The following is a 23,452-nucleotide window of genomic DNA, read 5'->3' on the forward strand; positions in this document are numbered from 1 at the left end:
AATCGCGGCAATTCCGCACCCATAGGATTGCATTGAAACGCTCACTTTACGCATGTGGCTATGCCCACCATGCGTAAGGTAAGTGCTTCATGTGTGGAAGGTACCCAGGGTCTGGAGGAGAGGAGACTGTCCTACAGGCCCTGGGTACCATAATCCTGTAAAAAATAGAATTAAAATAAAAAATAGGGATATACTCACCTTCTGGTGGCCCCCGGACCCTTCCCGCCTCTCACCACGCTGCATCTTCAGGTTGCAGTGATGCTTTGCACGAATCACCTGAGATGATGTCGCGGTCTCACGAGTATGACGTCACAAAGGTCCTTCGCGCAAAGCATCCCTGGGAACGGAAGATGCCAGGAGCGTCGCTGAGGAGATCGGGGGAAAAAAAGCCAACTTTTTCTGTGTTCGGCTAAGCTTTAAAGACGTTGTGTGCACATACGGTACTTAGTTTGCCATACTGGGAAACATCTACGGTATTTACTGTTTTAGATGACTCAAGTGTTTTAAGCAGGAATCTAGGAAACCTGATTTGTGGTGAATGCATGTTGTATGTGTGTATTCCTATCTAAAGTGACATCTTTTTGGCTTCAGGGAGTTAAAGCAGAACTTTTGGAGGACATGAGCAGTCACATGAAAATTCTCCTGGATAATGCTGTGTCAGAGGCTGTGGAGTCCTACAAAAGGGGGGATAAAACTGTAACCACTGGGTTAAAAGAAAGGTAAGTTGTCCAGGGGTGCAAACATAATTTAGCTTTCTATTGTAATCAGGGGTGAACCTAGCCTCTCTGCTGCCTGAGGCGAACTGCAAAATGTCCCCCCCCCCCATAATAAATTTTTAAAATCGGTAGACATAAATCTGGTTCATAAAGATTTACATTCATCCGGTAAAACTGAGTATAATAGTGGACATTTAGTTTAGATAGAAAAAAAAAGTGTCCAAACACAAGGATATCAGTGCCATCACACACACACATACAAGAACCTCACAAAAGTATCCAGAACAAGGATCATTAACGGCAATAGTAGGCTTGGCACAGGCATATAGACACACAATGATGGCTGCAGAACGATGGCCCTATAGCAGGGGCCTTCCAATTGTGAGTAAGGGATGTGGGAGCGGGAAGGGGGACGAGCGCCACCGACAAACCACAGCTCGGGAGAAACGTGAGCAGTTACCTGAGGAGGTATAATGGAGTCAAAATCTATGAGCACAACTATGATGGGGAAAACTCTCATGGGACACAGCTATAATGAGGATAACTCTCATGGGACACAGCTATGATGGGGGTAACTCATGGGACACAGCTATGATGGGGTAACTCATGGGACACAGCTATGATGGGGATAACTCTCATGGGACACAGCTATAATGAGGATAACTCTCATGGGACACAGCTATGATGGGGGTAACTCATGGGACACAGCTACGATGGGGATAAATCTCATGGGACACAGCTATGATGGGGATAACTCTCATGGGACACAGCTATGATGGGGGTAACTCATGGGACACAGCTATGATGGGGATAACTCTCAAGGGACACAGCTATGATGGGGATAACTCTCATGAGACACAGCTATGATGGGGGTAACTCATGGGACACAGCTATGATGGGGATAACTCTCATGGGACACAGCTATGATGGGGATAACTCTCATGAGACAGAGCTATGATGGGGGTAACTCATGGGACACAGCTATGATGGGGTAACTCATGGGACACAGCTATGATGGGGATAACTCTCATGGGACACAGCTATAATGAGGATAACTCTCATGGGACACAGCTATGATGGGGGTAACTCATGGGACACAGCTACGATGGGGATAACTCTCATGGGACACAGCTATGATGGGGATAACTCTCATGGGACACAGCTATGATGGGGGTAACTCATGGGACACAGCTATGATGGGGATAACTCTCATGGGACACAGCTATGATGGGGATAACTCTCATGAGACACAGCTATGATGGGGGTAACTCATGGGACACAGCTATGATGGGGATAACTCTCATGGGACACAGCTATGATGGGGATAACTCTCATGGGACACAGCTATGATGGGGGTAACTCTCATGGGACACAGCTATGATGGGGAAAACTCATGGGACACAGCTATGATGAGGATAACTCTCATGGGACACAGCTATGATGGGGGTAACTCATGGGACACAGCTATGATGGGGATAACTCTCATGGGACACAGCTATGATGGGGGTAACTCATGGGACACAGCTATGATGGGGATAACTCTCATGGGACACAGCTATGATGGGGATAGTTATCCCCATCATAGCTGCGTCCTGAGAGTTATCTCCATCATAGCTGTGTCCCATGAGAGTTATCCTAGTGCAATCCATTTTTTTCATGGAGAGTAATCGGACCAAAAATATGGTCATGTGAATGAGACCTAAGGGCATGTTCTGTTTATTTTTTTTATGAAGGGTTTGGTGGTGATGTACATCATAAAACGCTTCAAATAAGTTTTAAATACTCATTTATTTCAATGGAAACTCCACTCCGCTATGGAAAGAAACATATATATTTTACCTATTTGAGATGGATTTAAGATACTACAGGGAAAAAAAGGATTCCCCGAATTTGATTCCTCTTGAAACTTAACAGATCTTTTTGCCTCTGTGTGAATATTATAGGGTGACTTCTAACTTTGGATGACATAATCAAAAACTCAAATAATGTTGATATAAAACCAGTCTGACAAAGACATGGCATCATTGATATGTGAATGAGCCCTTACAGCCATTTAAAAAGTTGAAAATGGGATGCTAATGGTTTTGCCACAGCAGCCAGGGGCCTATGGAAATCACTGGCCTGTGGACTATTGCTGGGCTTTATATTAGGCCACGTTCACACTTTCAGTATTTGGTCAGTATTTTACATCAGTATCTGTAAGCCAAAAACAGTGTAAAATCCAGAAGTGGTGACGTGTTTCTATTATACTTTTACTCTGATTGTTCCACTCCTGGTTTTGGCTTACAAATACTGATGTAAAGGGCCCGTTACACATAGCGATATCGCTAGCAATATCGCTGTAACGTCACTGGTTTTGTGACGCAGCAGCGGTATTGCTAGCGATATAACTACGTGTGATACTTACCTCCGACCGGCTCCCCCGCTGGTTATTGCTGATCGCGCGAGAACGTCCTGGACCATTTCTCGTCGGGCGCTTCCTGCTGGGCTTCCTGTGGTGCCGACGAGCGACGCATGGACGCGGGCGGGAGGACGTCAGGATCGCCGCGTCTGACAGGTAAGTAGCGACCCCCGACCACTGCTTTGTCGCTGGTGAGATCTGCCTGTGTGGCAGCTCACTAGCGACCACATAGCGATGTACCAGCGATCCATATCGTTGTCGGGATCGCTGGTGCATCGCTTAGTGTAACGGTACCCTAAAACACTGAGCAAATACTGAACGTGTGAATGTGGCCTTTGAATGGTTATTCAGGGTTATGTAGTATGTTTTAAAAGAAATACTGGTAGCAGGTTCAAATTGCCTAAGGAGATTAAGGAAAAAAAAAAAAAAAAAATTGAAAAATATAAATGTGTTCACATCCCCCCCCCCCCTTTTTTCTCAGAACAAAATCTAGAAAAAAAAAACCACAGGTATTTCTGCATAACGTCCAAACTAATAAAAAAAATTATGATACTTATCCCATACAATAAACATGAAAGGAATCAAATGGCAGAATTTTTTATTTTTTTTTGCAAATTACTCCCAAAAAAGGAAATAAGGTCAAAGAGTCATATGGACCCCAAAATAGTAGTAATAAAAACTACAGCTCATCCCCCATATTACAATCACTAATACATCTCTATAGAGCAAAAACAAGAAGAAAAAAAAAACTAAAAACATTATATATTCGAGAAGGAAAAATCAAAATCAAGGAAATGCCCACCGAGGCTGTCACTCAAGGACCAGTGTGAATGTGGAGTTGGTCCTGAGGGAGGAAACAAGAATTCTCCCACGGATATAAGGGGATATGCACACCGTGTCTTTTTCAGGCAAATACAGTCACAGAAATGGCCTGAAAAGTTCTCAAAAGTGTTAAAAACATTGACCATTTGCACAGTGATGTCAACAACTTACTGCGCACATGCTCTGTCTTTAGACACATCTTTTAAGTGCTTCTGGCTTCGAAAGCTGTAAAGCGGCTAAAAGAAGTGTCCCAAGTCCTGACCTTTCTTCTGACGGCTTCCACTTACAGTTGTGGCCAAAAGTATTGACACACCTGCAATTCTGTCAGATAATACTCAGTTTCTTCCTGAAAATGATTGCAAACACAAATTCTTTGGTATTATTATCTTCATTTAATTTGTCTTAAATGAAAAAAACACAAAAAGAATTGTCCTAAAGCCAAATTGGATATAATTCCACACCAAACATAAAAAATAGGGTGGACAAAAGTATTGGCACTGTTCGAAAAATCATATGATGCTTCTCTAATTTGTGTAATTAACAGCACCTGTAACTTACCTGTGGCACCTAACAGGTGTTGGCAATAACTAAATCACACTTGCAGCCAGTTGACATGGATTAAAGTTGACTCAACCCCTGTCCTGTGTCCTTGTGTGTACCACATTGAGCATGGAGAAAACAAAGAAGACCAAAGAACTGTCTGAGGACTTGAGAAACCAAATTGTGAGGAAGCATGAGCAATCTCAAGGCTACATGTCCATCTCCAAAGACCTGAATGTTCCTGTGTCTACCGTGCGCAGTGTCATCAAGAAGTTTAAAGCCCATGGCACTGTGGCTAACCTCCCTAGATGTGGACGGAAAAGAAAAATTGACAAGAGATTTCAACGCAAGATTGTGCGGATGTTGGATAAAGAACCTCGACTAACATCCAAACAAGTTCAAGCTGCCCTGCAGTCCGAGGGTACAACAGTGTCAACCCGTACTATCCATCGGCGTCTGAATGAAAAGGGACTGTATGGGAGGAGACCCAGGAAGACCCCACTTCTTACCCCGAGACATAAAAAAGCCAGGCTGGAGTTTGCCAAAACTTACCTGAAAAAGCCTAAAACGTTTTGGAAGAATGTTCTCTGGTCAGATGAGACAAAAGTAGAGCTTTTTGGGCAAAGGCATCAACATAGAGTTTACAGGAGAAAAAAAGAGGCATTCAAAGAAAATAACACGGTCCCTACAGTCAAACATGGCGGAGGTTCCCTGATGTTTTGGGGTTGCTTTGCTGCCTCTGGCACTGGACTGCTTGACCGTGTGCATGGCATTATGAAGTCTAAAAACTACCAACAAATTTTGCAGCATAATGTAGGGCCCAGTGTGAGAAAGCTGGGTCTCCCTCAGAGGTCATGGGTCTTCCAGCAGGACAATGACTCAAAACACACTTCAAAAAGCACTAGAAAATGGTTTGAGAGAAAGCACTGGAGACTTCTAAGGTGGCCAGCAATGAGTCCAGATCTGAATCCCATAGAACACCTGTGGAGAGATCTAAAAATGGCAGCTTGGAGAAGGCACCCTTCAAATATCAGGGACCTGGAGCAGTGTGCCAAAGAAGAATGGTCTAAAATTACAGCAGAGCATTGTAAGAAACTCATTGATGGTTACCGGAAGCGGTTGGTCGCAGTTATTTTGGCTAAAGGTTGTGCAACCAAGTATTAGGCTGAGGGTGCCAATACTTTTGTGTGGCCCATTTTTGGAGTTTTGTGTGAAATGATCAATGTTTTGCTTTTTGCTTCATTCTCTTTTGTGTTTTTTTCATTTAAGACAAATTAAATGAAGACAATAATACCAAGGAATTTGTGTTTGCAATCATTTTCAGGAAGAAACTGAGTATTATCGGACAGAATTGCAGGGGTGTCAATACTTTTGGCCACAACTGTATTAACAGACACTATCTTATACATAAGATTAAGAAGCAAAAATGCTGCAAATACAAAGGCAGCATAGGAAAAACACTTCTGGCATTTTCCTAAGGGCAGTTTCACACGTCAGTGTCTCCGGTACGTGTAGTGACAGTTTTCTCACGTACCGGTGACACTGACACACGTAGACACATTCGAATGAATGTGTCTATGCAGATGTCAGCGTGTTTTCACGGACCGTGTGTCCGTGTTCAAAACACGCTGACATGTCCATTTTTGTGCAACAGCACGGATCACACGGACCCATACAAGTCAATGAGTCCGTGTAAACACGTACCGCACACGGATGCTGTCCGTGTGCGATCCGTGTGCGTTTTTAAAAGTCAAAGGGTTAACATTGAAAATAATTTTTCAAAAACACGGACACACGGACAGCATACGGACAGCACACGGATGGTACACACGGACACACGGATAGCTCTGGTACCGGTTTTTCCGGTACCAGAATTATCTGGATGTGTGAAACTGCCCTAAAACGACTTTTGCTTTAGATACTCAGCAGGTCGGTCGTGTGCCACCAAAATGTCATCAGTGGGGGCTATAAATCATCCAAAGCAAATATTCATGCACACAGGCATGGGTCAGAGCCAATCCTCTTGGTACCATATATATGAAAAAAAACCTTACAAGTTCTAACTCAAGTTTATAGAAGATTTATTAGTTGGTTCTAAATATGTAAAAAAAAAAAAATAAAAAATAACTGATGTAAATGCCGCTCTTCTCCTGAATCCGGCGCTGTTTTTCTTTAGATTCCACACCTCTTTGATCCTAATATATACCCATCTCTTCCTTATATATAAAAGGAGTCTTATTATCCAAGTGGGCGTGAGCTTAACTCTTTTCTACGGTTGTCTTCATAAAGACCACACCCAGTTGTCATATAGGACAAGATAGATAAACAGGGAAGAGGTGGCCATATCTTTGGATCGGAGAGACCCAGGAAAAAAAAGTGGCGCCAGAATCAAGAGAACGGCAGGGTTTACACCAAGAAGAATGAAATATTTATGGGACGGTACACAGAGACGAGTTCATACAGACAGGTGACAGCCATAACCCATCAGCTGTCCTCACCCCCAGTGGTGTATATATGGGGGACCCTCCTGAGGACCCCCCTGATACTGCAGAGTCAGGACATGTATGTGAAGTCATCTGTGTCCCCTGCAGCATTCAGGGACAGCAGTGTGCGAATACTCTCATCCTCCACAGTCCTCACAGACACATTCATGGCAATGTCTCACTGTTGACACAATTTCTCCAGCTATACCCTCACATTCATGACAGCAGGAGTCTCACAGTGATAACGGCAGGACAGAGCTCAGTGCAGAGTCCTGTAAAGCAACAAAACAACTCTGCAGTGAAGCAAAAAGTCGCTGCAGTCACCCAGATGCCAAACGACTCAAACAAATATTAAATCCCCGGCTGCGCTGTCCTACCAAATTCTCTATTATAGAGCATCTCCAGTGAGGGGATGATGTCACCCTAAGGGCGAGGCCGCCCTTGACAAAGGGTATTCGAGACTCCTCGTAGCTTCCAACCCCTTTTACCATTTTTAGACAAATCCCATACCTCTTTTTCCAGCCTCATGGCCCCTATCCATTTCCTCATGAGTCGAATAAAGACAGATACACTTGTTGTTGGATAATTTGGCCACAGCAGACATTTATTAACATATAAACAAACGTTTTACAGTAATTCACAACCTGGAGGGGCGGTCCTCGAAGCCCCGAAACCAAAACATCCATGATGATATTATGCCAACATGGCCTCCAGGTCGAGTCTTACCTCCAGCCGTAAAGCACCAGCTCAGATGCACCAAAACAACCCGCCTGGCCATGAACCATTACCATGTCCAAGTCCCCTTTATCCCTCCTTCGGGATACCACAAATATCCGACCACTTGGGCCCGCGCTGGAGGGAGTCCAGGACCTCTTCCGATCCCCCCCCCAGAGCGTCCAGCCTTACCAACTTCGAGGACCACCCCCACGCCACCAACACAAATGTTTTGACCCCCCTCAAACATTTGTGTCCCTCCACACCTGTAAACCTTTTTCTATACCTTCCTGTATAGCCAGGCACCACATGTCCAGCCCCACGGCATTTAGATGAACTCCATCCTTCCTCCAAAACTCTCCTTTTCCCAACTCCAAATCCAGATGTCTAACAACAATTGCCCCATTCCGTGCCATAAATCTTGCCACCGCCCTATTTAACATGATTCTAGCTCTGTTAACACCCTGAACAGAGCGAGCTCCATACCAAACTTTCCTCGGAACAATAATCGACCAAATTACTCTTAATCCCGGAAACATGGACCACAAACGCAACATGTCAAATTTAACGTTGTTAATCAACTCCCGGCAAGGCCGCTTCCCCAGGTCATTACCCCCCAAGTCTAAAACTAGCAAATCCGGAGCTCGGTCAAGTCTTACAAATCTGTGAAATTCCTGAAGAAGTTGTTTCCAAACCATGCCTCTCTTTCCAATCCATCTCACGACTGCTACATCACGTGGCACACCCAGCTGCCTTCCGTCCGGATGAACTGCCGCTCTCAATGCTGCCCAAAACACGAACGAGTGCCCCATGATCCAGCAGAGGAGATGTCCGAACTCTGAAAATAAACCAAACATAACCACTAAGTCAAGGAGACATTAACAAATGTGAAATTATTGTACTTAAACCGAAGTAGGGCGAATATAAGAATGGAACCTCTCCGATTCCCAACGCCCAGTTCCCATTCACCACCTCATCGCCCAAACCTCTTTTTGCCGCCTCTGTGGCGGCTCCAATCCGAAAGGAGTGGCCGCTATAGTTTTTGGCCGGAAGACCCCCTTTTTCCAAACAGGACCGAAATACCGTCACAAACTGAAAACGCGACAAAAAATGAACCGTCCTCATGCACCAGAAGTGGAGCGTCAGGTATGCCGGCATTCCCCCAAAAATTGTGTACGCACTTCACCGGACACATGGGAGAACCCTTAACCTCAAAAAGAACAATCTTACAACCTTTTCCCAACCTATCTGTTTTAGACAAGCGGATGAATATAACCAACCTATCCCCACCAACGTCCACGCCCTGCCTCATAATACCACCTTTTTTCTCTCTAGACGGACTAACTAATTCACCTATCTGAAAGGCCCCAAAAAAGGCCAAAGAAAAAGCTAACCTAAAAAGAGTCCTTTTCCACTGAGAAAAACAAACTGTCCCTAACTGATCGTTTAATATTAGCAATATTTCGTACGATACTGGTCGTCTCTCGTCCGAGACTTTCCAACCTTTTTTCCAGCCTTTCATCGCCTGCAGTATCAAAAAGGTTTTTGTTAAATCCTGTAAGCCTCTAAATTTAAAACCAAATGCTAATCCGGACATAAAATTATTAATTTTTGAAACTGACCAACACGACTCCCAACTGTGACCTGCCAGCATCAACAACTTACTTTCTTCGTCCAACTCATCGTTCATGGAAGCCTTCCACTCTTCCCAAATGTTCCAGGATTTTCTATAGTGAGCCCAAGTTCCTGCTGACAAAGACCTGGATAATAAATCCCTTACCGCGACAATGAGAGGTTCCACAAATCCGTCGCACAACTCAACCCTCCTGGTGACACCTGAGGTGCCAATTCCCGAAAACGATCCCACTGAAGTAAAAAGAGCTTCGAGAATAGGTGACTTGACCACAGAATAAACTTCCGACACAATCCACAAATTATTACTCAATCCTAACCAAACCAAATGCTGAAGCATCTTCACGACAGCACCGTCCGAAGAAGATAAAGAGTTCAAGGCCCTAACCGCACCTAACGATTCACACCTAAAACGAATTTTCTTGTTCTGAATCCTTGACCCCCATAACGACAATGCAACAATTATGGGGAAAATCTCTCGAACCACCTGACTAGATGACAAACCCTCCTCCTTCCAGGTTCAGGGCCAAGCCTCCACCAGCCACTCTCCTTGAAAAAATAAGCAAAAACCGCTGCCATCTGCTAGACAAACCAAAAGACCCAGCTCTTCAGCTGGCAACACCGGCGCTATCCACATAGATCTGCCATTGTAAGAATTGAGGAAAAGCGCCCAGACTTTCAAATCATCGCAACCCTCCCTCTTCAGTCTGATAAAATGGCCCGGAGACCTAATTCCAACCGTTGCTAAAGACAGCCTGCGACAAAATGCCCTCCCCATGGGCATAATACGGCAAGCGAAATTCAATTTGCCCAATAAAGACTGCACCTCCCGTAACGTCGCTTTTTTCAAGTCACTAACTCGATGGAATTCCGCACACATGTCCGACACTTTATCCATGGGCAACCTGCACTCCATCTTTAGAGAATCAATTTCAATGCCCAAGAAACTCAGCGAGGTAACAGGACCAACCGTCTTGTCCTGTGCTAAAGGAACTCCAAAACGTTTAGCCAAACTCTCCATGGTATGCAACAACAACGAACAATCAGTGTTCTGTGCTGGACCAATGAACAAGAAATCATCAAGGTAATGAATGCATGATTTCAAACCAGACACTTCCTTAACCGTCCATTCCAAAAACGTGCTAAATGCCTCGAAATAAGAACACGACAGCGAACACCCCATGGGCAAACAACGATCAACGTAAAAACCACCATCCCAAAAACAACCTAGCAAATGCATACTATCCGGATGAACAGGCAACAACCGAAAAACCGACTCAATGTCCGTTTTTGCTAACAAGGCACCTTTTCCACAAACACGTACCCAATCCAAGGCAGCATCAAAAGATGTGTACATCACTGAACACAACTCCGGGTCAATCCCGTCATTCACGGAAGAACCTCTTGGAAAGGAGAGGTGATGAATTAGCCTAAACTTATTAGGCTCCTTTTTTGGAACTACCCCCAATGGGGAAACTCTCAAATTAGTTACCGGAATTGAGTCAAAGGGCCCTGCCATTCTACCCAAAGAAACTACCTTGGCTAACTTTTCTGACACCACCTCCGGAAACTGCAATGCCGATTTCAAATTTTTTGTGGAAATTTTCACCTCAACATCGACACAAGGAATTTTAAAACCATCTCTAAAGCCTTCCCGTAATAATGATGCAGCCGCCTCGTCAGTATACTTATTTAGGAAGTGCTCCATCTCTGCCAGACGAACCGGTGTCACTCCTTTTCTCAACACTATCTGCCCTTCTGTTCCTCCTACCCTTGAAACATTTTGATGACGCGTGACTGCCCCCACAAGAGGAACACTCATGTTTAAATTTACATTTTGCTCCGAATCTACATGTGCCTTCATTGAAGGAAAAACACAGTCCATTTTGCATTGACACCGAGTGCCCTGACTGTCCTGAACCCCCGGTGCCCCCTTGAAACCACTGTGAGCTCTGGCCCACTCTAGGTGGAGCCATCACCCTCATCCACAAAGCTATGTCCTTGTGGTCCCAACGAATGTTGGGTCGCACAGCCTTCCTTTGACAAAACTGTTCGTCAAAACTCAACCAACCCTGTCCTCCATAGACCCTATAAGCCTCCCCAATTGCATCCATGTAAAAGAAAAGGCCGATACAATTTTCCGGGGCTTTCTCCCCGATTAAGCTGGCTAATATCGCAAATGCTTGCAGCCAGTTAGAAAAAGTCCTGGGAATTAAACGGAACCTCCGCCTCTCCTTGTCCTCTTTTTTGCTGTCATCCCTCCTCACCCTATCTAGATTGAAACGCTCTAGAGGTAGTAAGGAGAATATCTCCACATATTACCCTTTCCATATTTTTTCCCTGACTTCCTGTTTCAAGTGCGACCCAAGGGGACCTTCAAAACAGACATAAACCTCACCCCTGGCTGTGTCATCAACTCTGCTTGCTTCATCCTTATCCTTCTCCCCACCCTCTAATGGTATGGCTCCTGTGCTCTGGATCCCTCCCTCCACTGCAGCTGTAACTGAATTACTCGCTGAACCAGCTGCACTCGCCCCTGAAAGTGAGCCTGGTAGGGTAGACCCCAATACTTGTCCGAGACCTGTATCCCTACCACTGCCCAACCATGCTGACGTAGGAGAAACCCCACCCCTCGAATCCCACAAACGGGCTAGATCACGCAGGCCATATAACAAGGACCCACATTCCCAATAGACTCCCCTGCAGACCCAACAGTACCTCTACTATCAATAGAAGACATAGAATGGTTAATAGTAAAATCATGTTAAGTCTCACCTGGCTGCCTGGGTGCTGTGGGCCCAGCAGCCGAAGATCCAGAATCCAGACGTGAAGAAACGGCACCATTTCCGCTTAATCGACTGTGCAGTGCCATCCTGTGTTCTGTGTTGTTCGCCGGTAGGCCAGCCGACTGCTGCCCGACATCCTGGTTCCTTTCCGTGACGAAATGTCCGCTGGAACCCCTACCCCCGCTCACCCCCAATGTAGTCGGCTGTAGCCCGCCGTCCTGAAATGCGCCCTGCCCAAAACTCCCCCCTAGGCCAGCCGTATGCTGCCCGCATGCTTGAGCTCCTCCTGAGCCCCTCTGCCTATTGCAGCTTTGTAGCCCTAACCCCACTGATTGCTACCCTCTATCTTGGGCTCCCCCCACGCTCTCGTGGCTGCAGCATCCCCACCCTTCACCCCCCAGGCCAGCCAGAGCCAGACACTGCCCGCTATTCCCTTGTCGCACCGCTGTCAGAGTCAAGTGGGAGGAGCTACCGCTACTCTGACCGCTGCTTTGAAGCGCCGATGTACTCGGCCTCCGTCCTCCATATACCTCAGCTGGATCGCGCTCAGCGGGTGCTGCTCCAGGCTGCAACTCCGCCGCCCCCACGCGTCCCGGCGTGGATCACACACACCTGCTGTCTGCGGTCCTGGCCGGTGGGCAGGGTTACGGCTCCTCTCCCCATCATCGCTTCTCTGCTGAGAGGCCTGCGCCGCAGGCCTCCGCTAATTCACTGCCTCCCCTCGCCTGCGCTGAGCGGGGCCTGTTCCCGGGTGAGCCCCCGCCATACCACTGGCCGGATCCTGTGTCCCAGCTGCTGCAGATGAAGAGGGGGAGGCCGATTCCCCCCCTGATGCAGGCCCCGCCGTATAGAAGGATTCCTCCCGACTCTCTGTGTGCGAGCTCCTGGCCTGCAGCTCGCAGCCTGAGCCGGAGGCTCCCTAGAGGGGCTCCTAATGCGGCGCCGGGCCCGAGGGGTGGGCTCTGGACTGAGGCGCACTGGAAGCTAGTTCTCCGTGGCCGGCATCCTTCTGGTTGGGGTTGAGGGGGCTCCGCCACCCCTTGAAGCAGGCCCTGAACCGAAGCCTGAAGCCATTCTGCTCCCCGAGAACCCGCGGCATCCCTCAGCATCTGGAGAACGGACTCAATCTCCATAATGGCAGGTACCTCACAGATTCTTTAAGTTACTAAGGGGTACCTAAAATGGTTGCCCTTGTAAGAATGCTCCTATTTATACCAACTTCTCTCGACCCGCCTTCTCTTTGACCCCCCCCCTTGGTAAACCCAGCCCAGCTCTGCCTAACTCAGATTAACCCCTAATGCAACACCTCCTTATCCAACAACTTCCGCTTCCTCTTTCCCTCTCAGCCTTGTCATGACGTCCTCCCTCTTATGGTCTATGGCCTAGTACGGCCTCACTATTCCACTGCAGATCAATACCAGGAAACAGTGTGAACTGAAGTGCTGGGACTGCTGGAGAGGAGACCAAGGGGCTGCAGCAGGGAGGACATTAGGTTGTTGTGAGTGTCAGCAGGGATTACAGGGAGAGTCGTGTTGACCGCCACTCTGCCGCCCCCTCTCTTCAGGGACGCACCTCTGCCTGAGGCAAAGTGCTCAGCTTGCCTCATGGCAGGTGCGCTCCTGATTGTAATTAGTAGCTCTGTTTTAGGGTGTATGCACACGCTGCGGATTCTGCTGCGGTTCTGCAGCGGATTTGGCTGCTGCGGGTCCGCAGCAGTTTTCGCTACGGTGTACAGTACCATTATTCCCTATGGGAATAAAAAATCGCTGTGCAGACGATGCGGATTTTTCCGCGCGGTTTTCCTGCGGTTTTGAAACCGCAGAAAGAATTGACATGTCCTCCATTGTGGAGATGAAAAACCGCAGGGCAGAACCGCAGGCCAATCCGTAGGTAAATCCGCAGGTCATTTGACCTGCAGATTTACCTGCGGATTTTACAAAATCCGTGCGGTCAAATCCGCACCCCTATCCGCAGCGTGTGCACGTACCCTAAATCTTCAACATCAGGTTTGTGGCATCTCCCAGCATGGGATAATTGCTCTCCGTGCAGTAAAAAAAAAAAAACGACAGGCTAAATTTATTCTGTGAGTCAGAATTATATAGTTTTTAGTTGTATTTTTTCTTTTCTACAAAATTTTATTTTTGGAGGTATTTATATATTTTTTTCCATGGAGCTGTGTAAGGGCTTGTTTCTTGGCTGTAGTTTTATTGGTTCCATGTTTGGCTACATTAGTTTCTTTGATCACTTTTTTTTTTCTTTGAGAGAGGCAATAGCTATCATATTTGAATTGTTTATATGTTTTTACTTATTAAATAAGCTTATTTTTTAACTGCTCAATTTTGGGGGGTTTCAGATTGAAACATTTTTATTGAGACAGCTTCCTCAACTTATCAAAAGTGATGTAACTCTGTCTATCCATATAGACAAACTCGATGCAGAGGGCTGAAATTACAAATAATGAGGTTTTTTATTTTTAATGTCCTGTATTTTTCTTTTTCTTTTTTTAGTGTCACTAAGGCAGCGGTCACACGTTGAGTATTTGAGTTTTTACCTCGATATTTGTAAGCCAAAACAAAACAAAAATGAGGTAAAATACTGAATGAGTGCACATGGCCTAATGGATTTAAACTTTTGTTCAATATATTTATTTTTATTACCACTTACCAGAAGTAGTTATATTTATACTCTTGTATATCCATACTTGGACTATAGGGGAGAAATGGTGTTGGCTTTGCCTTGCCAATATTGCCTTCAAAAGTGGAGCAGCTGCCCTAAAATGGGTAACCCTACAAAAACTGCAGTGAAAAGTGTTTCCCCAGCTAGTGTATGCCATCACTTTCTGATTTTTGGGATTTTGGCTGGCAAGACTCTTACTGGTGGCAAGCCTGGAGTAGTCCTTCCTTGGCATTGTGCCCTAACTAAAGTTTTTTTGTCCGTGGCCTCTTTGGATACTGGCGGTGGAGCGAGCTGCGGCACGGTTTCACTTGTTAGTTGCCTGGAGCTCTGTCTGCAGAGAAAAACAGTTGTGGCCCCACTCACTCCCTGATCGGTGAGAGTCCCAGAGGCCCCCACTGATCAGAAAGGGACGGCCTATCCGAGTGATGCAAAATGTAGTTTTCGTGGCTCTTATATCAGTCTTTAGCACAGTTATGTCAGTTAATATTAAATTATATTGCTTCAAATGTTTTCTCAGACCCAGTGATTCAGTAATGGAAAGAAAGAAAGTTTTTCTTCATCGGGCATCAATGCTGGAGTAAGTGTTATGTTATTACCATCTTCTATTACGCTTTTCTCTACAGTCATCTTTTTAGGTCTGTTAACAAATTTTTGTTAAGAGTGCTGCACATGTTACCATGCTAAATGACCCAGCAACACCATATGCTTTGTATAGCTTTATTCTAGGGAATGGAAACCAATGAGTGCCCAATCTTTTCTAGTCCAAGGGTCACAATGTCCTATTGAATGACTTCCAAGGGCCACAATAAACCTTAAAGGTCTTTTACCTTGAAGAGAACTAAAGTCATTGTCAGATGCATGCTCCACTTCCAGGACTCACACATACCTGAAGAATGTGGGCCCTCTTTTTCCCCAGTCAGTACTGTAGAGAAGACCCTGTATGCATGTAACTCCCCCCTGTAGTAGACTATGGATGTTGTGGTAGCTGGTTTCATTTCACAATAAATAAGTAGTGAGAGGCATGAGTAGGCCACCACTAACTCTTATATGACTGTCTGTAGTGCTAAACGGAGGTCAAGAACCTTGGTTTCTTTATGGCTGGGGGACCCAAATGTGGTTACACAGTGCTGTATTCGTGCTTGCCTTTCCCTGCTTCCGAGCGGTGTGTAAAGGCCCTTTTACATTTAGCAATGCACCAACGATCCGACCCGGTCAGGATCGCTGGTGCATCGCTAAATGATCGCTAGTGAGCTGTCACACAGGCAGACCTCACAGCGATGCAGCAGTGACGCAGCGCACGATACTCACCTTTCACACACAGCGATCCTGACGTCCTCGCGCCCGCGTCCAGCGTCGCTCGTCGTCACAGCAGGAAGCCCAGCAGGAAGCTGACGACGAGAAATGGAGCCGGACATTCTCGCGCGATCAGCGGGGGAGCCGGTCGGAGGTAAGTATCACACATAGCGATATCGCTAGTGATATCGCTATAACGTCACAAAATCGGTGACGTTATAGCGATATCGCTAGCGATATCGCTATGTGTAAAACCCCCTTTACTCTTCTTCTCTCTGACATGTAAATTACTGTGTACAGAGGTTGGGTACAACACAAAACAGCCTGGTGGGCAGCATGAGCGAATATGTTCAGGAATGATAGCCAAACATAAATTTGGCATGAATATGGCACATCTGGATTCCTGATCATAACCACAATCAATTTTTCTTAAAATCAAAAAAAATCTGTAACATTTGGTAAAATAATTGCGTTGCCACTAAAGTATTTTTAGCACTTTGGCGAGAATAGTGGTGGTGTATGATGAGCGTGGGGGACTTGTTTGATGAGGGGAGGGGGTTGGCAGAGCTCAGAGAAGCGGCATGCTTGTAATTTTTCCCCCTAACTTTATGTGTGCACATTGCAGCTAACCAATCAGGGCGCTGGAAACATCCACAATGTGCAGACACAACTGCTTGTGTCATTGGCTTCTGAAATCACATGTCCCTCTCTATATAAAGAGCGTACATCTTGTTTTAGCGCCATTTTGTCGGTATAACAGCGCAGAGAGGCTTCTCCGGACGCTGCTCCTGGTTGCGCTCTTTTCTGTGTCAGATAGTTTAGATAGCTAGTGTCCAGTGTGGCTGTGAAATCGACCTTACAGCATATTTTTTTTTACTTGTGCCATTAGTGAGGTCCAGAAACAAAGACAGCAGGGCACATTTAATAGAAGTGTGTTGTGCACTGCTTCTATTGTGCTCCATGCACAAGTAATCCTTTTAAAAATCTATTTTTTTCAGTTGCTAACGTGATCCATCACGCCATATTTCACCTTGTCATTTAGTGGCAGCGAAATTCAGTTGTGTGCAGAGCTGGTGCACAGTAAAAAAAAAAAAAAATAATTTTTTTTGTTGCTAATTGTATGCTCGTAGCACACTATCTGTGCAACATGAGAGGGAAAAAGCGAGTTCATGGTGGAAGGGGGAACAGGCTTGGTGTACATGGCATAGGTGGTAATGTTAGTGAAAGCACTAATGAACCAACACCATCACGTCCTATCCAAACACAACTGACCACTTCCGTTACTGGATGGGCTGCTCCACTCCATTTCTTTGGCAGCAGCACAGTGGTGTGTCATGTTGATGAGGGCCAGAAAGAGCATGTACTCCAGTGGATGGCAAGCGCAGCTTCAAGTGACCTCTCCTCCTCTTCCTCCACCTCAACATCACACCCAGTACAGTCCACAGAGGTGGCACCCAAATTCCCCTTGCTTCCACCACATCACAGCTCTCCAACCTCCCAACTGACTACACGGAACCACAGATGGGTGAGTCTGTGTGGTAATGGCCCGGATTGGGGGGTGGTCCACTGCTTACCACGTCCAGACGACACAGGCACCAGGCGAAGCAAGGACAAGACAGAGGCAGAGTTCAGTTGTAACAGTTCCGGATTTTATTTGTTGTCCTCCTGATGACCACAACAACGCACCGCAGTTCTTTACAGTTCTCCGTCTCCTGGCTCGGGTACCTGCACCTTTCCTCCAGTCGAAGTAACGTCCCTCGCGGAACTTTCGCTGGGGCTGTCCTAGACCAATCTACCGCCAGTGCTTCACCTGCCCGAGGTCGTCGTCCAATCGGTACCCCCGGGGCCTCGTCTGTCCTGCGGTCCGTTGGGTCAGGGCCACCCCCCTGACTGTCTCTTTCCTGTCAGTCCGCTAGTCGAGCTCTTTGCTGTTCTCCGTCTTCTGCCGATCTCCTCCTGGGACAAGCCTGCTTGGAACCCCAACCAGTCCTATTTATCCCCTCTCTCACCGGGAATTCCCCTCCTGGGTTCCTATCTCCCCACCCCCCATGACTAAGCATTTCTCAAGCCCTAAGCTGCTGTTGAGTCCTGAACTATTCCCCCTGCCATCTTGTGGTCATTTCTAGGTACTGCACTCTCTTGTCTGTCTTTCCCAGCTATCACCCTGCTGTCCTTGTCAATCTCCGTCCATAGTGCACCAACCGTTCCCTCCTACTTCCAGTCAAGTCTGTCCATCAAGTCACCTTCCCCACACCTGCAGAGCTTTTCACACATTGTGTGCCATGGGCATCTGAAGTATACTCAAAAGCTTCACAGAGTCAAGAGGAGGAAATCATCTGCGCCAATGCACAATTTTTTTTAGCTTGGATCTGGGGCAGGACGACGTCGGGTCCGAGCAATATCTTGACCCTCATCACCAGACATTAACCCCTGGGGGAAAAGGTGATCCTGATGAGATTCAGATATCTGAGGCTCACGCGGACTTTACTGTGCTGTACGGGCAGGGATAGCAGGAGGGTGACTCTCCGGGAGAGCAAATGGATAGCGCAGAGGATGATGATGAGGTTATAGATCCCACTTGGTGTAAAACTAGAGGCACGCAGCTGAGTAGGTCGAGGAAGACAAAGAGGTTACGTTGTGCCATACGGCACAGACACGAAGTGATTGTTAGGCGTCTGATTCCTGACGCTTCACAGCGGGAATCCAGAGCCAGACATCCAGCGGTCTCCCATTCTCCTCCGACCGCTCCGGGTGTTGCTCAGCAATCACGGCGAGCCAGGCGTACTGCTCAGACTCGCTCTGACAGCCTGGATGTTGCTGTCACCTCTGGTGCAGCAATGGTAGCGCAACCTGCTCTGCAGGGAAACGCTCCTAAGACTAAGTCCTCATGCCGTGCTACTGGGCATGCCCGCAAGGTGACCTCTCACTGGAGAGCAGGGGTCACATGTTCAGGTCCTGTGTCAGATCTGATTGGTCCTTTCCAGGGTACTGGAAGGTCCCGGAAGCGCATGGCTATAAAAAGCCCGCATGGCGGCTCGGCCATGCGCTAGTGTAGCATATTATGCTGTGTGTGTATGGTGATGGATGCATGGACTGGTGTCTGACTTATTATGAAACTCCTTCCCTTGCATACTACGAATGGTGACTGTGTTGGGTTAGTCAGCTCCAGATTGTGGCAAGCTACACGCCACTGTGCTTTCCACGCCTACACTAGCGTTCGTCGGTGCCTGGTTCTCGGCGCCAACGTTTGCGGCTATAGTTGCCGCTACGCTGCATTAACAGCAGCTATTGGTGTTCACGGCTGCGACGCCACACGCCGGCTCCCGTGACGTTAACAGTGCTAGCGTCGTTACATTTATGTATGCCCAGCGACTCTGTGTCTGAACAGAGCCGCTCCTAGCGTTCGGGTGACGTTAACCCGTGCGCACTACTTCACCTTCTGGTGCATCTGCCATTGTCCAGCAGCGGTCTAGTCACCTACCGCACGGTAGACCCCGGAGGCGAACACACCTCCTATTACTTATATTTGGTGCGTTCCGCCATCCCTAACAGTGATGCAACCATGTCAAGCACTGTATCCTCAGCCAGGGTTGCCTAGCCTGGACCTTTTTTGACAGCCCAAAGGATGAGACAACTCACGTTATCTGCCAACTTTGCAAAAAACTGAGTAGAGGGAAAAAGTGCAATAATTTGAGTACTACATGCATAAACCTTCACATTCGCAATCAACATGCATTACTCTGGCAATCACACTGTGCTAAAATGCCACATCTACTGCTTCTTCCTCCTCCTCTGTTACCATGCCAAGTATTGTCACGCAGGTCTCAGACTGCGTAACTTCCGATTCTTTACCCGCTCCAGTCAGGCTGAGTGAGAGCCCGTCAGCTGTAACAGAAGTGGAAATGCCTGCTGTTTTTGATTGATCTCAGAGAACAAGCACTCCACAACTTTATCAATCCACCGTAACATCTCCATCTGCACCTCACTCATGGTCGAGCAGTTTTCCCGATTCACCGTACTCCGCCCTCTCTCAGCACTGCAGCCAGCCCACGGTCCCGCGGTTGTGGTCACATCATAGATTGTTTCCTCCTACACATCACAAAGCTAAGATGTTAAACTCCACCATCTCTAATCTGTTGGACACAGAAATGCTGCCTTTCCACCTGGTAGATAAAGACCACAAGTCTTGAATCCCCAAGGCTTGCAGGACAAACCTTTGTATTTCAAACTTCCTCCATGGCTTCTGCCTCTTCTACCTCCTCTAGGGCCTCCACCTGCGGCCTCAACCTCTGCCATAATGAGACACGTGTTCCAACAGTCCAGAGTGAATCCCCACCACCTCTGTACTGCACAGCCAGGGCTCACAGCAATTAGGCAGCGTTAAAATTAATATGCCTTGGATATCGCAGTCACACAACTGAAGAGTTGTGGACAGCTCTCCATGCCAAGTTTGAGCAATGGCTGTCTCCACTGAACTTGCATCCAGGGAATGCAGTGTCGGATAACGGTGCAATCTTGGTGGCGGCCCTACGTCGAGGCAAGCTCACACACGTGCCTTGCATGGCTCACATTCTCAACCTGGTGGTACAGTGATTTCTCCGCCATTATCCTGGCCTGCGTTAGCTGCTGCAGAAAGCACGGAAGCTGTGTGCTCTGTTCCGCTGTTTGCCCTCCTCAGGTCATTGACTTGCATATAGAGGTCTTTGTCCATGCCAATTAAAAGGTTGATATGCACATATTGCAGCGACTGTGGCAGCAGCAACGAGCCCTGACACAGTATGCCATGCCATATAAAGTGGGCCAACGCAGTATGGACGTGGGACATATCACGTTTACGGAGTGGGTACAAATTAAGGACCCCCGCACACTTCTGCACAGTTTCAAAATGGCTACTAAGATTGTTAGTGCTGACGATGCCGTCATGAGCCTCACTGTTCTGGTCATCTACATGCTGGAGCAGACTTTGAATAGCCTGCAGGAATCATAAAATCGTAGAGTTGGAAGGGACCTCCTGGGCCATCTGGTCCAACCCCCTGCTTAAAGCAGGATTCGCTAAATCATCCCAGACAGATGTCTGTCCAGCCTCTGTTTGAAGACTTCTATTGAAGGGGAACTCACCACATCTCGTGGCAGCCTGTTCCACTCATTAATTACTCTGTCAAAAGGTTTTTTCTAATATCTAATCTGTGTCTCCTCCCATTCAGTTTCATACCATTGCTTCTAGGAGGAGGTGGTGACACATTTTGGTCTTCAAAAATGGATGAGTAGCCTGAGCTCGCCTGTCAGGCCTTGGAGGTTTTATTGTGCCCGGCAGCCAGCATTCTCTAAGAACATGTCTTCAGCGCTGCTGGTGGTGTCCTGACGGATAAGCCAGCTGTCTCCAGAAAGTGTAGACCGCCTAACTTTTATCAAGACGAACAAGTCATGGATCTAAAAGAACTTTTGCACCCCAATCCAATCGCAGACTGTACAGACTAGGTGATACTTTTGTTTTTAGTGTGCTGCACTGATCTCGCATAATTGCAGTCCGTGATGTTTTTAGTGTGGCTTCTGTGCCTGCTGTTGCTGCTCCTACAGATGTTAACACTACATTTTGGAAATGTGAACACTCCTGGTTGGGTCTCCATCTGCTGGTTTGGCTGTAGTGGAAAACATGTTGGTCTCTATTATACTAGCTCTACTGTAGTGAAATTTATGCCACTTTGTTGGTGTCTGCTACTAATTTTTGGAAATGTGTAGACTCCTTGTTGGGTCTCCAACATGTGTGTTGCCTGTAGCAGTGGGCCTCCACTTTCCGTCAACTACATGTGTTACTATCCTTACGTTTTTCTGACAAAAGTAGTCTACGAAGCTGATATTTGTGCCACCATGCCGTGTGAACAATAGACACTGCAGTTTACAAGACCAAATGGGCCCAACTGCACCCCGAATAAAAAGTGCAAAAAACACATTTTAAAAAAAATGTGGAGTATTAGCTGATATTTTGGCCAAAATACGTGAGCCCGTAACCTACGTCAAAGATCTCCACGCTTACGGGTACCTAACACTAAATAATCATACAGCACAGTACAAAAAGAGGACTTGAAAATCCTCCAATAATGAGAACAGCAAAAGAACAACAAGGTTTACCCATACAGGCCTCCAAACAAATGCACTATCAGGATGCAGTGGACCCATATAATAAAGATGGCAACACAGGTGCAAAAATACCAATCAAGCAACTGCTCCAGCCTACCAATACATGGAGGGGGCGATTGCCTGGTATGTTGATGCACAAAACAACTTGTATGCGGCGCTGTTCACACTATGGCCCGCACAGCATCCAGGCAGCGTGGAGATCTTTGACGTAGGTTACGGGCTCACGTATTTTGGCCAAAATATCAGCTAATACTCCACATTTTTTTAAAATGTGTTTTTTGCACTTTTTATTCGGGGTGCAGTTGGGCCCATTTGGTCTTGTAAACTGTGGTGTCTGTTGTTCACACGGCATGCATTTTTTTAGCGCTGGGCAGCCCGCCTGAACTAATAGAAGGGTGTTGGTACTAGGCTGGCCTGGATGCTGTGCGGGCCATAGTGTGAACAGCGCCGCATACAAGTTGTTTTGTGCATCAACATACCAGGCAATCGCCCCCTCCATCCATCCATCTTTATTATATGGGTCCACTGCATCCTGATAGTGCATTTGTTTGGAGGCCTGTATGGGTAAACCTTGTTGTTCTTTTGCTGTTCTCATTATTGGAGGCTTTTCAAGTCCTCTTTTTGTACTGTGCTGTATGCCTTCCATTGACTCCAATAACGTTCGGCTATGTTCTACGAATATTTGACCAATAAATCTGAAAATATTGCAAAATCAGCCATCGTAATCCGAACCAAATATTGAAATATTCGTTCATCTCTACTCCCTGTCCGCAGGTTGTGCACCCCCTGGCATATACAATGTATTGTGCATGTTTTTACTGATTTTGATCAAGTCTGTGATCTACGCTGATGTTTTTGCAGAACTGTCATAACACTGCTGTTCCCTATGGTGTGCCAATTCCTGCCCATCGTGGTCTCAGCTTGTCTTCCTCTTGTTACTCATTGTGCTTTATGTCACCACAAGGCGGTCTCCGAGCTGCTGAGACTGCATTGTCATTGGCTGCTGAATTGTCCAAATTATGTGCTAAGCATCTCCATTTATTTCCACAGTAATAATGCTATTCATATTTCATATATTACATATCTACATGCTTTAGCAATACAGAGTGCAACTTTGTTTGTTGTATATGAAGGTGGCTGCTCCTAGTTTGCACCTGTACGCACCAGTTTTCTGATTTGGAAGTGCCAGTCAGTTTTTTGCTAATTGCATTACTTATGTTACTTATGTCCCTAGCACATTTGTTAAAATAA

General features: G+C 46.7%; 1 protein-coding gene across 2 annotated transcripts in view; it reads left to right on the plus strand.

Annotated features, from left to right (window-relative positions):
- SOAT2 (sterol O-acyltransferase 2) overlaps positions 1-23,452 on the plus strand; it is a 140,457-nt gene that overhangs the window by 5,901 nt on the left and 111,104 nt on the right. For both annotated transcript variants that reach the window (XM_073546172.1, XM_073546171.1), the window contains exons 3-4: positions 592-719; positions 15,288-15,347. In XM_073546172.1, the coding sequence (XP_073402273.1) occupies positions 592-719; positions 15,288-15,347 (188 nt within the window). The remainder of the gene's footprint in view (positions 1-591; positions 720-15,287; positions 15,348-23,452) is intronic.

Source organism: Dendrobates tinctorius, unplaced genomic scaffold (genome assembly GCF_039654945.1).
Source record: "Dendrobates tinctorius isolate UK_male_01 unplaced genomic scaffold, ASM3965494v1 ptg000145l, whole genome shotgun sequence".
NCBI classification, from domain to species: Eukaryota; Metazoa; Chordata; class Amphibia; order Anura; family Dendrobatidae; genus Dendrobates; species Dendrobates tinctorius.